The sequence below is a fragment of the Chiloscyllium plagiosum genome, chromosome 31 (genome assembly GCF_004010195.1).
Source record: "Chiloscyllium plagiosum isolate BGI_BamShark_2017 chromosome 31, ASM401019v2, whole genome shotgun sequence".
Classification (NCBI taxonomy): Eukaryota; Metazoa; Chordata; class Chondrichthyes; order Orectolobiformes; family Hemiscylliidae; genus Chiloscyllium; species Chiloscyllium plagiosum.
Genome location: NC_057740.1, coordinates 18778660 through 18793402, shown reverse-complemented (window position 1 = coordinate 18793402; position 14743 = coordinate 18778660). Strand labels below are relative to the sequence as shown.

At 40.2% G+C, this 14743-nt stretch overlaps 1 protein-coding gene across 3 annotated transcripts in view; it reads right to left on the bottom strand.

Moving 5' to 3' along the window:
* Positions 1-14743, bottom strand: part of mllt1a (MLLT1 super elongation complex subunit a) — a 115570-nt gene that overhangs the window by 17309 nt on the left and 83518 nt on the right. For all 3 annotated transcript variants that reach the window (XM_043721102.1, XM_043721100.1, XM_043721101.1), the window contains 2 exons: positions 13700-13787; positions 11356-11464 (listed from right to left, as the gene is read on the bottom strand). In XM_043721102.1, the coding sequence (XP_043577037.1) occupies positions 11356-11464; positions 13700-13787 (197 nt within the window). The remainder of the gene's footprint in view (positions 1-11355; positions 11465-13699; positions 13788-14743) is intronic.

The following is a 14743-nucleotide window of genomic DNA, read 5'->3' as shown; positions in this document are numbered from 1 at the left end:
CAACAAGCTGCCTTCATTAGACCAAATGAAATGCCCATACCTACTTTTCACATCTGTTAAATCCATTTGCCTTAGATGATACTCATCCTCATTTTGATTACCGTATATACTCATGTATAGGTTGAGTTTTGAAGCCCATTTTAAAGCTGAAATTAGGGGGTTGGCTTATACACAAGTAATTAATTTCGAGAGGATGAAATTCATGCTTGGCATGAGTCAAAAAATGGGACAAACAAGAGCCAAATCTCTATATAAAATAATAAATAACAAAAGGAAAAAGAATTACGGCCATTATTGAATATTTATCGACTAACTGTCTCCATTCTGCCTACTACGGTAGAACAGCAATGTTGTACCGTATTGCAGTTACCAATACTGAAAAGTGCATGTAGATTTACACATACGTACAAAAGGTAATAGGCATACCAGCAGGTGGTCAGGCCATCTACCGGGGTAGTTGTATAACACACAATTCATGAAATAAAAACACTAGGAGCAGTTTAAAAAAAAGGACTGATAATATTCTATTCAAAAATGTTCACATGAAACTTAATAATATATGATAAACACTTTACATCAAAAAACGGATATTCACAGCAAAACCCTCTTCTCACCATATATCTCAAATATTATGGGATAGCTGCTTAAAACAAAAGTTACTGGTACATGCAAAAGTCCATTAGAACTCTTCAAATTCACTGCCCCCATCAGTTGCACCACTGAATAACTCATTCCAGTCACCTGGGTCAAGCATATCATCGTATAGATCATCTTCATCTGCATTCTCAAGAGAATCATCAATTGCTTTGTCATCATTTCAATCTGATCATAAATAGACATCCGCCTTACAATCTCAAGCATTAGAAATTCTACAATCTTTAAAGGCTTTCACAATAATTTTAGTTCTCATCTCCTTCCAAGGCTCAACAAGCCACTCACATACAACTGCAAGAAATGGAGCATGCTTGTTGACATCCTTTGTGAAACTTTTTCCCCTTCTTGCATCCAAGTGTTCCATTTCTTCTATACTAAGTCCTTAAAAGGTTTTATCGATGCTAACATCCAGTGGCTGCACCATGTTCGTAAGGTCTCCAGGAGTCATTGCAATGTCAGTATTGTTAGCTCAAAGTTCACTGCTAACACATTTCACTCTGTATGGTCTGAACATATCCCAAACTAGTAAGCATTTTTCTTTTCTGAGTCCACTTGGTCGCATATTCCAGACCTCCCTTATCCAAATCTTGCAGCCACTTTCATCCATCCACCCTTTTTCATGGAGGAGGACAGCAATGCCTTTCAGAATTTGCTGTTTGGGCAGAGTTTCTGTTTAAAAATCACCATAGGCTTTAACTTTGTTCCATCTGCCATACAACCAAGTAACAAAGTGAATCGGCTTCTTTCATGGCCAGTAGTCTTAACCAAAATTGTTTTTGCTCCAATCTTGTCCACAGATCTGCTCCCTGACATATCAAACTTCAATGGAGCTTCACCCATATTACCATTGTATGAGAGCCTGTATTCATTTTTCTTCCAATTTCTGATTACGAAGTGATGGAACGCAATTAACTTGTCATTAAGTTCTGCTGGTAGACGTTGGGCAATCTTGGTTTTCTGTCTAAGCACTACATCATACCATTTCATAAAGCCACTGCACCATCCGGCACTGGCTTTGAAGTTACTGAATCCATCTTTTTTTGCTTTGTTTTAGCACATATTCTTATATGTTGTTGAGTCATTATGTTTCCATTCTGATGACACTGAATTACCCAGTCAGCAATCTTTTCTTCTAGTTGTGGTCACTTGTTCAGCTTTCCTCGGTTTGCGTAGTGCTGGTTTGGCATAGCCTTTAACTGTGTGGCTTTTTTCCTCCAATCTCAAACAAGTTTTTCAGAAACAGAACTCTCTTGCTGCTATGCTATTGTTGGTCTTCTCTGCACCTTCAATAAATTTTAGTTTAAACTGTGCTGTTTCTTCATGACGTCATTTTTTCAGAAAAATTTGGGGGAGTTTTACAATAAGTTCAAGCACAACTGTACATGACATCTATTTCTAAGAAACTGAGGCAACAGCAGGAAGACAAGGTCGAGGGCTGCCATAGGGTGTCGTTGAATTTGCATTCACAGGTCAAATATATAGAGTCATAGAGATGTACAGCATGGAAACGGACCCTTCGATCCAAAATGTCCATGCCAACCAGATATCCCAATCTCGCCACATTTGCCAGCACTTGACCCTCTAAACCCTTCCTATTCATATAGCCATTCAGCTGCCAGCACCCAGCCCATATCCCTCCAAACCCTTCCTATTCATACACCCATCCAAATGCCTCTTAAATGTTGCAATTGTACCAGCCTCCACCACTTCCTCTGGCAGTTCATTCCATACATGCACCACCCTCTGAGTAAAAAAGCTGCCCCTTCGGTCTCTTTTAAGTCTTTCCATTCTCACTCTAAACCTCTGCCCTCTAGTTCTGGACTCCTCCACCCCAGGGAAATGACCTTTTCTATTTGTCCTATCCATGCCCCTCATGTATGTATGTAAATATTACCTAAATAAATATATACAGCATATATAGTTATCAACATTCAATATAACAATTTGAAAATCACTTTGTGCAAATATATACTGGTGGGTGTAACATGTGATGATGCAGGTATTGCATTTGAATCAAAGATGTGCAAATCATGCCATTTAAGGCTGCATATATGGTCAGCAAGAGACCCCTGAAAAATTAGGGTCAACTTATAGATGAGGTATATGTAAAATACCAGATTTTAGCCAAAATAAGAAGTCTACTTATACATGAGATCGACCTATACACAAGTATATACAATAGATCAGAAACTTCTCACTCTGTCTTCCTTTGCAATAAATAATATTCCTGTTTGTTATATAAGTCTATTTATGTGTCAGTTTTCCTCAGTTAACAGCACTTTCATCTTGAGTCTGAAGATGTGTGCTCAAGGATTACAATAGAATTTGAGCTCACCACCAACTAAATCCCTCCCTTCACAGACTTCTGAGTTGAGTGCACAGTGTATTCAAACCAGAATACAAATCTTACGATGGAAGATGATGGAGAAAAGTGGGGTGGGGGTTTCTCAGTCGCTGTGTGGCTGTACAGATTACAGGGAATATTGCTCACCACCTTAGAAAACATTCCAAAACAGGATGAAAGGACCATTCCACTGGCAGAGGCCAAGTTTTTCAGATGTAATATTATGAAGGACATGCACAACTCAAAGAAAACACTGCAAACATTGCTAAGGTTCAACAGTGTAACATTCTCTGGTGGCTGCTTTTCCTATTTGTTCTCTTCATTCTCTGTCTCTTCTAAATATTCATTATTTTCATTTGGTCAAATAAAAATCACCATGTCGAAGGTGGGGATAGAAGCTCTCTCCTTGTAATGTCATGGTAGGCTACTGCAGAAAATACGGAGATATGGCATTGAGGGTGAGTTGGAGGTTTGGATTAGGAATTGGCTGGATGGAAGAAGACAGAGGGTAGTAGTTGATGGCAAAGTTTCTTCATGGAGTGCCGTCACTAGCGGTGTTCCGCAAGGATCTGTTTTGGGACCATTGCTGTTTGTCATTTTTATAAATGACCTGGAAGAGGGGTTAGAAGGTTGGGTGAGCAAGTTTGCGGATGACACGAAAGTCGGAGGAGTTGTTGACAGTGAGGAAGCATGTGGCAGGTTACAGCAGGAGATAGAGAAGCTGCAGAGCTGGGCAGAAAGGTGGCAGATGGAATTCAATGTAGCTAAGTGCGAGGTGATTCACTTTGGGAAGAATAAAAAAAAGATGGGGTACTGGGCTAATGGTCGGATACTTGGTAGTGTGGATGAGCAGAGGGATCTTGGTGTCCATGTACACAGATCTCTGAAAGTTGCCACCCAAGTAAATAGTGCGGTGAGGAAGGCATATGGCGTACTGGCTTTTATTGGTAGAGGAATTGAGTCCCGGAGTCCTGAGGTCATGATGCAGTTGTATAAGACTCTGGTACGACCGCATCTGGAATATTGTGTGCAGTTTTAGTCGCCATACTATAGGAAGGATGTGGAGGCACTGGAACGGGTGCAGAGGAGGTTTACCAGGATGTTGCCTGGTATGAAAGGAAAATCGTATGAGGAAAGACTGAGGCACTTGGGGCTGTTTTCACTAGAGAAAAGAAGGTTTAGGGGTGACTTGATTGAGGTGTACAAGATGATTAGGGGGTTAGATAGGGCCGACAGTATGAACCTTTTCCCGCGTATGTAGTCGGGTATTACAAGGAGGCATAGCTTTAAATTAAGGGGGGGTAGATATAGGACTGAAGTTAGGGGTAGGTTCTTCACTCAGCGAGTCGTAAGTTCATGGAATGCCCTGCCAGTAGCAGTGGTGGACTCTCCCTCTTTATGGGCATTTAAGCGGGCATTGGATAGGTATATGGAGGATAGTGGGTTAGTATAGGTTAGGTGGGCTTGGATCGGCGCAACATCGAGGGCCAAAGGGCCTGTACTGCGCTGTATTCTTCTATGTTCTATGTTCTTCTATGTTCTATGTCATTCTATACTTAGTTAAATTCAGAGAGCTCAGATGCACACTTACCAAGTAAAGGTTTGGGCAGGCCCCAATTATATGCAGTAGTACCAGTGAAGTTAACCAACTCAAGACATGCAACATACAATTATATTTTTCTAGTATTCTCCCTACTACATATCCAGCTGAATATGTAGACTTGAAGGACTCCAGAGGGCTTGTTGAACTAAGCAGAAAAATCAAAAGCCTAGTGACAGATCTACACATCCAGGTTAAGTCAGGAAATAAGGCATCCTTCACAACCATTATTAATACCTTAGCATTCTACCTGTGGTGCAGGGAGCACTGACTGGATTCTGAATCTATCTTACTGGCATTTTAAACTCTAAAGATATTATTCCTCCACTTTTCTATGAGGGCAGTTGCTGTTAAAGTACAAGTCCGATCACTCACTGGATAAATAATAAATACTGAAAGCTCCTCACTAATAAAATAAGAACAGATATTGCCATCAATCTTGAGGCCTCTGCATGGCCTTCTACTATCAAGTGGTTTAGAGTGGTTTGCTTTTACTACAGAGGGGCCTTGAATCCCAAATAAGATTGTTTTGGTGCATCTTCCACAGCTAGACCTCCAACCCTATCAGCATCAAAAGAAGCACCATTCTTCATCAACTTCCATTGAGATGTGCCATTGAGAACAATTACTCCACTTTACTGTCACAATCACAATTTTCTCCTTTATAGTGAGCTATAGACCTTTAAACACAGAACCTGCAATTGATTTAGTGCTCCTGTTGCACTACTCTAAAGAAAATCTTCTTCAGTGTTTATAAATTATTCAAAATATTGGGTGCGGTATATATCACAAAATTTAGTCTGGCTCATCTCTTTACTACAGGATAAAAACAAGGACTGCAGATGCAGGAAACCAGATTCTGGATTAGAGTGGTGCTGAAAAAGCACAGCAGTTCAGGCAGCACCCGAGGAGCAGGAAAATCGACGTTTCGGGCAAAAGCCCTTCATCAGGAATACAGGTATATTAACCGTTGAACTCAGATTTGATTGGCATGACTGCATGGGTCTATTATTTAGACTGTCTTAGTTTCTGTCTAACCGACAGCCCTGATGAAGGGTTTTTGCCCGAAACATCGATTTTCCTGCTCCTCGGATGCTGCCTGAACTGCTGTGCTTTTCCAGCACCACGCTAATCCAGAATCTTTACTACAGGAGCAAGAGGGTCCATGACACAGTTTCCTTTTTGTGTGAAGACTACAAAATAAATCTTTAGAGTTTAAACGGTCAGTTCTAGGATTTAGCATCAGTATCAAGAATGAATTTCTGAATCAGATTTGAAATCGCAATCATTCTTACAGCTGTAATTCAGAAAGTTCATCTATTAAGTTAAGTAAATCATGAGTAACTGTTCCTCAATGGACGGAACCACAGAGCTGTGGGTTAGACAGAAACTAAGACAGTCTAAATAACAGACCTACGCAGTCATGCCAATCAAATCTGAGTTCAACGGTTAAAATTTTGAAAAGATTTAATTGTAGATACAGAGAAACTACTTGCTTTGCTGGAAATAACTCAAAAACAAGGAACCATAGAATGATTAAATTAGAACTGGGTCATTCAAGAGGGAAAATGAAAAGTATTGTGTTGCATGAATAAAAGCATAAATATAAGATTTTTTTTCTCTCAACAGGCTGTGGATTTTAGGATAATTGGAGATTTCAACGCTGAAACTGAAATTTTTGTTTGGCAAGAGTACCAAAGCATAGAGCTATGGTGAATAAACAGAATTAATGTATAAATCAACAATGATCTAATTAAATGTCAGTGCAAGCTTGAAGAGCTGAATGGCCTGCTCCTGTTTTTATGTTTCTACAATGATATTCCTGGAGAGCTGAGAAAGGACACGAGTTCCTGCAAAGCCTATAGATGAAAAATATTAGCTAGTTCGGTTGTTATACAAGCTTCTAAATAAAAATGGTTGCAAAAGTGCCATTTATTTTGTGCATTCTCTTATACAAATAAGAATAAAATTGATTAACAGCACTCAATTTATAGTACAGTACATCATAATGTTTGATAGACTGATGAACCCCCAGCAAAAAAGACTAATTATTGTTCCCTCTTTTAATGAAACAGGAATCTTATTTTGGAATAATAGAAAATACCAAGCCTAGATTTTCAAGTCCATTCCCAATACATGAATGCATTACTCCTAGGTATCACAGAGGTGATCAATTTGGAAGTCATATTAAAGTCACGAAGCATTTCATGTCTATGCAGCATACAAACAGCTGCCACAATAGGACAACATTATCCAACTGATATATTGGTACAGGCTGGGTTTCCTGCCTTTGGAATATTTTGTTAATACAATTATGATTGTGGGCAAATTAACTGTAAGAGAGGGGACAAGTACTGCAAAATAAATTTAAAACATAAATCAAGAAGAGGAGAGGATCAAGAGAGGCGAGACAAAAACAGACAGAACAGCAGCAGACTTAGAAGTTAGTATGGGATTAAAAAGGGGAAGCAAGAGCAGAGACGTCCCAGAAGCAGACAGACCGCAGTGAAACTGCTTCAACAAAATCAAAGAGTGATATTACAGGACAGGCAGTCAATACTGGTGGGTTTTCTCTATGTCTCCTGACTGGATATTGATTGTGGTTAAGTACAACTTAAACTTAACAAAGATAATTAATACTTTAAAACTTCAAACCTAAGTGCTTTAGCTTGAATGAGTTCAGTGCTTCTGGTTGCTGGCTGACATACAAATAAGATTCTCCTTGTTTATACTCCAGTAGGAGAACAGGTAAAATAAAAGCAGAGCTCCATATTCGATTACATTAAGGTGCATCACAGGAGCTCAGACCTGTCCTACATGATTTGGGAATTCCTAGATGTTTCTGGAAACCTGGATAACCACGGTTATGGGAAATGCCTGCAGCTGGAGTATCACAAACTGTGTTTTGGAGCTTATGCGGCAGCTGAGGACACTATAGTGCATTCGTGAGACTGACAGATAGATGGAGAGCACATTTCAAGAAGTTGTCACCCCATAGCTTGAGGGACAGGAGGCAGGAGGGAATAGGTGACTGCCAGATAGAAGGAAGGGACCAGATGGATCCTTGAGCAAATGTCCCCTGAGTGAACCTCACTTGTAAACTATTTCTTAGACTTCAAAAAGGGTGAGAAAACAGTTCCGTGTGGAGGAGAGGCAGAGCCAAGGCCAGGGGTGTATGTTGGTCAGTTACTCAGGGGAGGGGAAAAAGGACAGGAGGAATAGGGAGAGAGGATTGATGTGGCAGGGCAATGGTGGTCAGAGCTTATTAGTGAAGGAAGTAGATAGATGCTTCTGCAGCTACGCAAATGACTCCAGGATGGTATGTTGCCTCCCAGATGCCAGGATCAAGGTATCACAGAACAGCTGCAGGACATTCTGAAGGGGGGAGGGTGAACAGCCAGAGGTCACAGTCATGTTGGGGCCAAAGAAGATAGAGAAGTGAGGTGCTTGCAGACAAACTGTAGGGAGTTAAAGGAGGCAGTGGCATAGCAGCAGCTTTACTAACCAAGTTAACCCTAGCTAACGTTCTGGAGAAATTGGTTTGAATCCCATGGAAAAATATAAATTCAATATTTTAAAATCTGGAGCTAGCATAATGTAACCACTGACAATTGTAAAAACTTATCTGGGTTACCTAGTGCCCTTTAGGAAAGGAAAACTGCCATTTCTAATCTACACATGACTCAATCTGCCTTAAATGTGATTGACTCTTAACTGTCCTCTGAATGCAAACATCCCATGAATAAATAACAAGAAGGTAGGAAATTCAAAAGAAGGACTTCAAAGGTAGTAATCTCCAGATTACTGCTAGTGCCATGCACTGGTGACTATAGGAACAGAAGGATATAGCAGTTGAATGTTGCAGAGATGGAAAAGGAGGAGAGTTTCAGATTCCTGAAATTTATTGGGAGTGGAGCCAGGGAGGCTGGAACTTGTACAGATGGATAGAAACAGGTCGCACGTCCTTACATAGAGGTTGGTTACTGTTGTTAGGGTGGATTTAAATTAGACTGGCAGAGGTTTAGAATCCTGATCAGTAGTTCAGAGCAGAGAGAAGCTGAGATGGAATTAGAAGTTCAAACATGAAGAAGTGAGTGTGGAAGCAAGCGAAACAAAGTAGGGGAGCATTTTGGAGATAGTGACCTTACTTATCATTTTCCATAACTATCCTAAATATAAGCATGGGCCTGGAATAAAAGTTTTAAAGTAAGGAAAGGCTGATTTTACTAAGGTTTGATTTAACCAAGTGAATAGGGAGCAGCTACTAGCAAATAAAACTGTGCCAAAGCAGTGCAAGTTGTTCAAGGAGGAAATAGTAGAAGCAAAGGGCAAATATGTTCTTGTATAAACAGAGCGGGAACAAGACTGAAGAATCAAGGGGCATAAAAGTTAGGATTAGGAAAAAAAATGGGCAGAATAGATGGTTAAGGCAGCATATAGGATATTGCCTTTATTAGCTGAGGCACAGAATATAAGAGAAAGGAGGTAATGCTGATACTGTATAAACAGCTGGTTAGGCCATATCTATAATGCAATTCAGGTCACATAAAACGAAGGATGTGACAGCATTGGAGAGGGTGCACAGGAGATTTACCAGGATGCCACCTAGGCTGTGAAGATTGGATAGTATGGGGTTGCTTTTCTTGGAGCAGCGATGGGCAACAAGGGACCTGATAGAGCTGTATAAGATTACATGGGGCATAGAAAGGGGGGATGGGAAGGCACTCATCTATTACTAAAGGGGTTAATAACTAGGAGGAAAAAAATTAAGAGGTGGCAGTCAGCTAAAAGGGGGATTGAGAAGTAATTTATTTTATTTTTACACAGAGGGTGGTGGCAGTGTAGAACTTTCTGCATTTGAATAGTGTCTAGATATTCACTTACCATTGCCATAACTGAAGCGATAGGTCAAGAGCAGGGAAAATGGGATTAGTGTCATGTGATCTTCATTGAGTAAGTTTGCAGGTCTCACCAAAATTGAAGGTGCAGTGGGCAGTGAAGAAGATCACCTCAGAGTACCACAACATCTTGACCAGATGGGCCAATGGCCGAGGAATGGCATATGGAGTTTAATTTAGATATAGGAGTTGGGAGGTCATATTGTTAGGTTAGGTTAGGCCACTTTTGGAATACTGTGTGCAATTCTGGTCTCCCTGCTATAGGAAGAATGTTGCGAAACTTGAAAGGGTTCATAAAAAGGATGTTCAAGGATGCTGCCAGGGTTGGACGATTTCAGCCATAGGGAGATGCTGAATAGACTGGGGTATTTTCCCTGGAATGTTGGAGGTTGAGAGATGACCTTACAGAGGTTTATAAAATCACGAGGAGCATGGACAAGGTCTTTTCCCCAGGGTGGGGGAGTTGAAAACTATAGTGTATACATTTAAGGTGAGAGGAGAAAGATTTAAAAGGGACCTAAGGGGCAACTTTTTCACGCAGAGGGTGGTGTATGCATGGAACGAGCAGCCAGAGAAAGTGGTGGAGGCTGGTACAATTACAACATTTAAAAGGCATCTGGATAGAGGGCTTAGAGGGATTTGGGCCAAATACTATCAAATGGGACTAGATTAATTTACGAAACCTGGTCAGCATGGATGAGTTGGACTGAAGGGTCTGTTTCCATGCTGTACATCTCTTTGGAGATAAATGTGAGTTCCTGAATTTTGGAAATCAGAGCAGGACTTATACACTTAATGGTAAGGTCCTGGGGTGTGTTGCTAAACTCAGAGACCTTGGAGTGCAGGTTCATAGTTCCTTAAAAGTGGAGTTGCATGTAGAGAGGACAGTGAACAAGGCATTTGACATGCTTTTCTTTATTGGTCAGAACACTGAGTATAGGAGTTAGGATGTCATATTGCAGCTGTACAGGACATTGGTAGGCCACTTTTGGAATATTGTGTACAATTCTGGTCTCCCTCCTATAGGAAAGATGTAAAACTTTAAAGGGTTCAGAGAAGATTTACAAGAATGCTGCCAGGGTTGGAGGATTTGAGCAAATGGAAGAGGCTGAATAGGCTGGGGCTGCTTTCCCTGGAGCATCAGAAGCTGAGGGGTAATAAAATCAGAAGGGGCATGGATAGAGTAAGTAGACAAGGTCTTTTCCCTAGGTGGCGGAGTCCAGAACTAGAGGGCATAGGTTCAGGGTGAGAGGGAAAGGATTTAAAAGGGACCTAAGGGGCAATGTTTTCATATAGAGGGTGGTGCATGTATGGAGTGATCTGCTAGAGGAAGTAGTGGAGGCTGGTACAATTTAACATTTAAAAGGCATCTGGATGGGTATATGAATAGGAAGAGTTTAGAGGGATTTGGGCAAAATGGGACCAGATTGATTTAGGATATCTGGTCAGCATAGATGAGTTAGACTGAAGGGTCTGTTTCTGTGCTGTACACCTCTATGACTGACATGGATGTGATGGGCTAAATGGCCTCCTTTTGTGCTATTAATCTATATTGACTTGTGCTTAACAAGAACATCGTCAAGAGAAAAAATATACTATTCTTCTTCTAAAGTAAGCACAGACTCTTAATTTATTGTGACTAGTTTAGTAGTAAATCTCATCCTGGGCTGTAAGTTATTCAATAAAACAACTCGGGAAGCTTTTTATTTTTTAAAAGGGTTATTGGTGCTTAGACTTGGTCAAGGTATACAAAGGTGATCAAAATTTCTACCTTGGGTCCAGAGTGCACAGCTTCCAAACAATGGTTGAAACACAACTGAACTTTCTTTGTCACATTCCCATCTGTTAAGCTCACCGACCTGTGATCTCTGCTAACTGCGATGTTTTTTACAGGCCTTTCCTCCTCGGAGCTGCTGTCATCATCAGAGCCTTCGGATTGGATTTCCTCTACCATAGACCGCAGGGGCCCTAGAGAAAAAAAAAGTTGAACAGGGATCAACAATTAAATTGATGAGCAACTGACATCTGTATCTCTCCATGTGGTTTAGTGTAAAGTCCAATACTTCTAGTGGGTTTTTTTTAACTTAATAGGCAACAGTAGAGATTGAGTTATTTCAGTCTGAAATGACATCATTAATAGGATCAGTCTTCTACAGTTACCTACTTTCTCCTTTTGAAAAGTCAGTCACAAAGAATCCACTATCAAAATGTCTTCTTAGTCAGATGCGCATACAGACTTTTCTCAGCTGCCAATAGGTGGACTTAAAAAACAAAAGCTGAAATCAAGACACACAAGCAATGCACACTTTTTATCTTAGTTTCTAAAATAGAAAGCTTTTCAAAAGAGCTTTATATTCAAGTATCCAAGCAAGAGGTGTTCTAGTATCATTAAACTGGTTCTACATTCTTCTCAGTTTCATTTAAAACTCTAATAGCCGATGCTGAGGAAAGATCTAAACAATTTTACGACAGCACTGAAAGAAGAATATCTGCAGAATGGGGAGAGGTACAATGCTTTCTCATGCTTCAGTGACCAGCAGGGTAGTATCTCTACAGTTATCCAGTTTTCATGGCCAAGGTCATGCACCATATAATCTCCATCCTGCCCGTACATTCAAGCTCACTGCCAGGATCTCAAACAAATCTATCAGGCCTGATTGTCCCCTCCTTGGATTGGCATCAGAAGGAATGCCTTTTATGCAGACTAAAAATTACATTCATTCATTTACATGGTCCTGTTATTTCTAGGCAAAAGGTATATATCCACATATTACACAGTTTTCACTGAAAAAAAGGCTACGGAAACAGCCAATCCTCACTGCAACCTGAAGGTCATGCCTCGATCAATCAGAATCAACTTGTTTGTTTGGACTTAATAAGTTAACTAAAACAGTAACAATTCCTATTTTTATCTCCATGCCAATACAGTTCTACTGACCAGCAACCTCTTCTCATGCTATAAATTGCTGTGTCCTTTCTAAACTTGGTTTTCTTGCATTTCAGTCCTGATAGGTGCAAGATTAAAAAGTTGGTTTTCAGATCTCCTTTTAGCAATGTTAAAGTTCTGTACTTCCAACAGGAATTTCAATTGGTCTGCAAGGCTCAGTACCACAGCTCGACATTTATTGGTAAATTTAGAGTGAAATGTAAGGTGCATGATTAAGGAGTTTGTAAGTCGCATAAAAATTGGTTTATTGGTTGATAGCCAAGACTATAGAGGTCGAGAGCAGGAAGTAAACTGCAAGCTGATCAGGTGGGCAAAAAGTAGCAAATGGAACTCAATCTAAAAATGTGTGAGTTAGTGCATTTGCAAAGAGCAAACAAGTAAAGGGCATGCACAATAAATGTTTGCATGTTGAGAGGTGCAGAGGAACAATGGAAAGAATTGTTTGTCAGTACTGTATATTTTCGATATTTCTATTTGTGTGAGGAGGAAATGAAAAAGTCATCAGCAATGGTCCAATCCGTGCTCAAATGATAGCTTGAAGGACTGGAAGCTAAAAATGTGGATAAGTGAGATAATTTACAGAGAGGGTAATGCTGATGGAACAACAGAAGGCACAGAATACAAAGGAAGCAATACTGACCATAGACCTTGTTTCCGTGCTGTGCATATCTTTGACTCTACAGGGCTGGGTCTGGCCATCTTTGAGACCACTCTGGCCAAGTCCAAATGCTCATTCTGCTTTGAATATTATTGAACCATGTCCTCAGTTGGGTGAAGTTCTTTTAGGTCATAGAATTTAGTACTTAGGTGCAGGAGTGGGCTATTTGCGCCTTTGAGTCTACTCCACTTTTCAATAAGAACATGGTTGATCTAGGTTGCGGTTTCAACTCCACATTCCTGCCTGGCATTCCCCCATTACCCTCAACTCCCTTGTTTATCATCCATACTGACAGAAGTTCAATCACCCTTCCACAAAATTCTAGAAACATTATAAAAGACTGGAAAGAAACATGATCATCATAGCACAATGAAGCAATGAACAAACGCTTAACATTAGAAAGAAACATTCAAGTCAATGATGAAACATCTAAAACAAATTCATTGGCGGGCAGTGGGCAAGTACTCAAAACAAATTTACTCAGTCTACTTTCATGCTGTATATCTGGTCGCATTTAGGCTCATTTCAGGATAGATCCAGAGCACTAAAAATATATGTGAACTGTTGTGTGAACAGCAATGTTGAGAAGATTCCATACCTTGTCTGTGGTTTTGAGATGGTGCAAAATCGGAATCTGAGCTTGAATCTGAACTTGAGCTTGAGTTGGACTGACTAGTCCGTACAGACTAAACAGAGAAAAGAACGTAAGTCAGTCATGAAAATTACTGACAGCTAATAAACTGAACTCAATATTAATAAATCACAGCTTATTTTTAAGTTCTTGTGAGGACCGGATGGGTGGCAAGGTGATTGCACACCTTGCTTTTGTAATTAGCCATAGTCCACCAAGACCATTTGGTATTTCTCTCCATTAAAGAGAGATCTGCATAAATGACTTTCAGGTACAGGCCTCGTCTGTTAGCTACCAACCTGGGACAAGTACCAGCTTGTTGGCAAGTTTTTGTGGTCACATGCCAGTGCCAAAAATAATCTGATTGGCAATGCAAGGGAATGAGTGTTTTGAAGAGGAAATCTCAGTAGGGAGGGAGGAATGTAGATCTTGGGGATCCACACATCTTCTTGTATGAATGTGGAATGGGTGAGGTGAGGTGTATTATTTGTCTAAAAATGCTCAAATTGGATTGAAGCCTACAGATTGACCAAGTGCTTTGAACTGCAGTGATTTACAGGAGGTTTTATGTGAACATGCAGAAGGGAAGTAGCCAAGTAACTTGCTTCCACAAACATCATTCTGGTCAGATACTGTTCAAATTGCAGCTTTAGCTTTTTTTTATAGGCTACTTGCTTACACCAATGCTCTTCAATGCAAACTTGTATTTATAGGAACTATAGTTTGGGCAGCAGTAAAAGGAACAAGGCAAGGTGCTGTCTGAAAGGTAAACAGGCTGATTTAGGAGGCTGATTTAACAGACTGAGCAATTCAATCAAGGTCTAACAGTACTTATCACATTGCATCAACTTTTATGGACAATTATTTTCCAATTAGGGTAGAACGTGTTCTTATCTGGCAGTCTGATAATGCACCTGCACCTTTCAATTACTTACGCGCTGACAGGACAGACAAATGTACTGTCAAGAAGCATTAGATTATTATTACTTAGTATGATGTTGAATTGGGAAA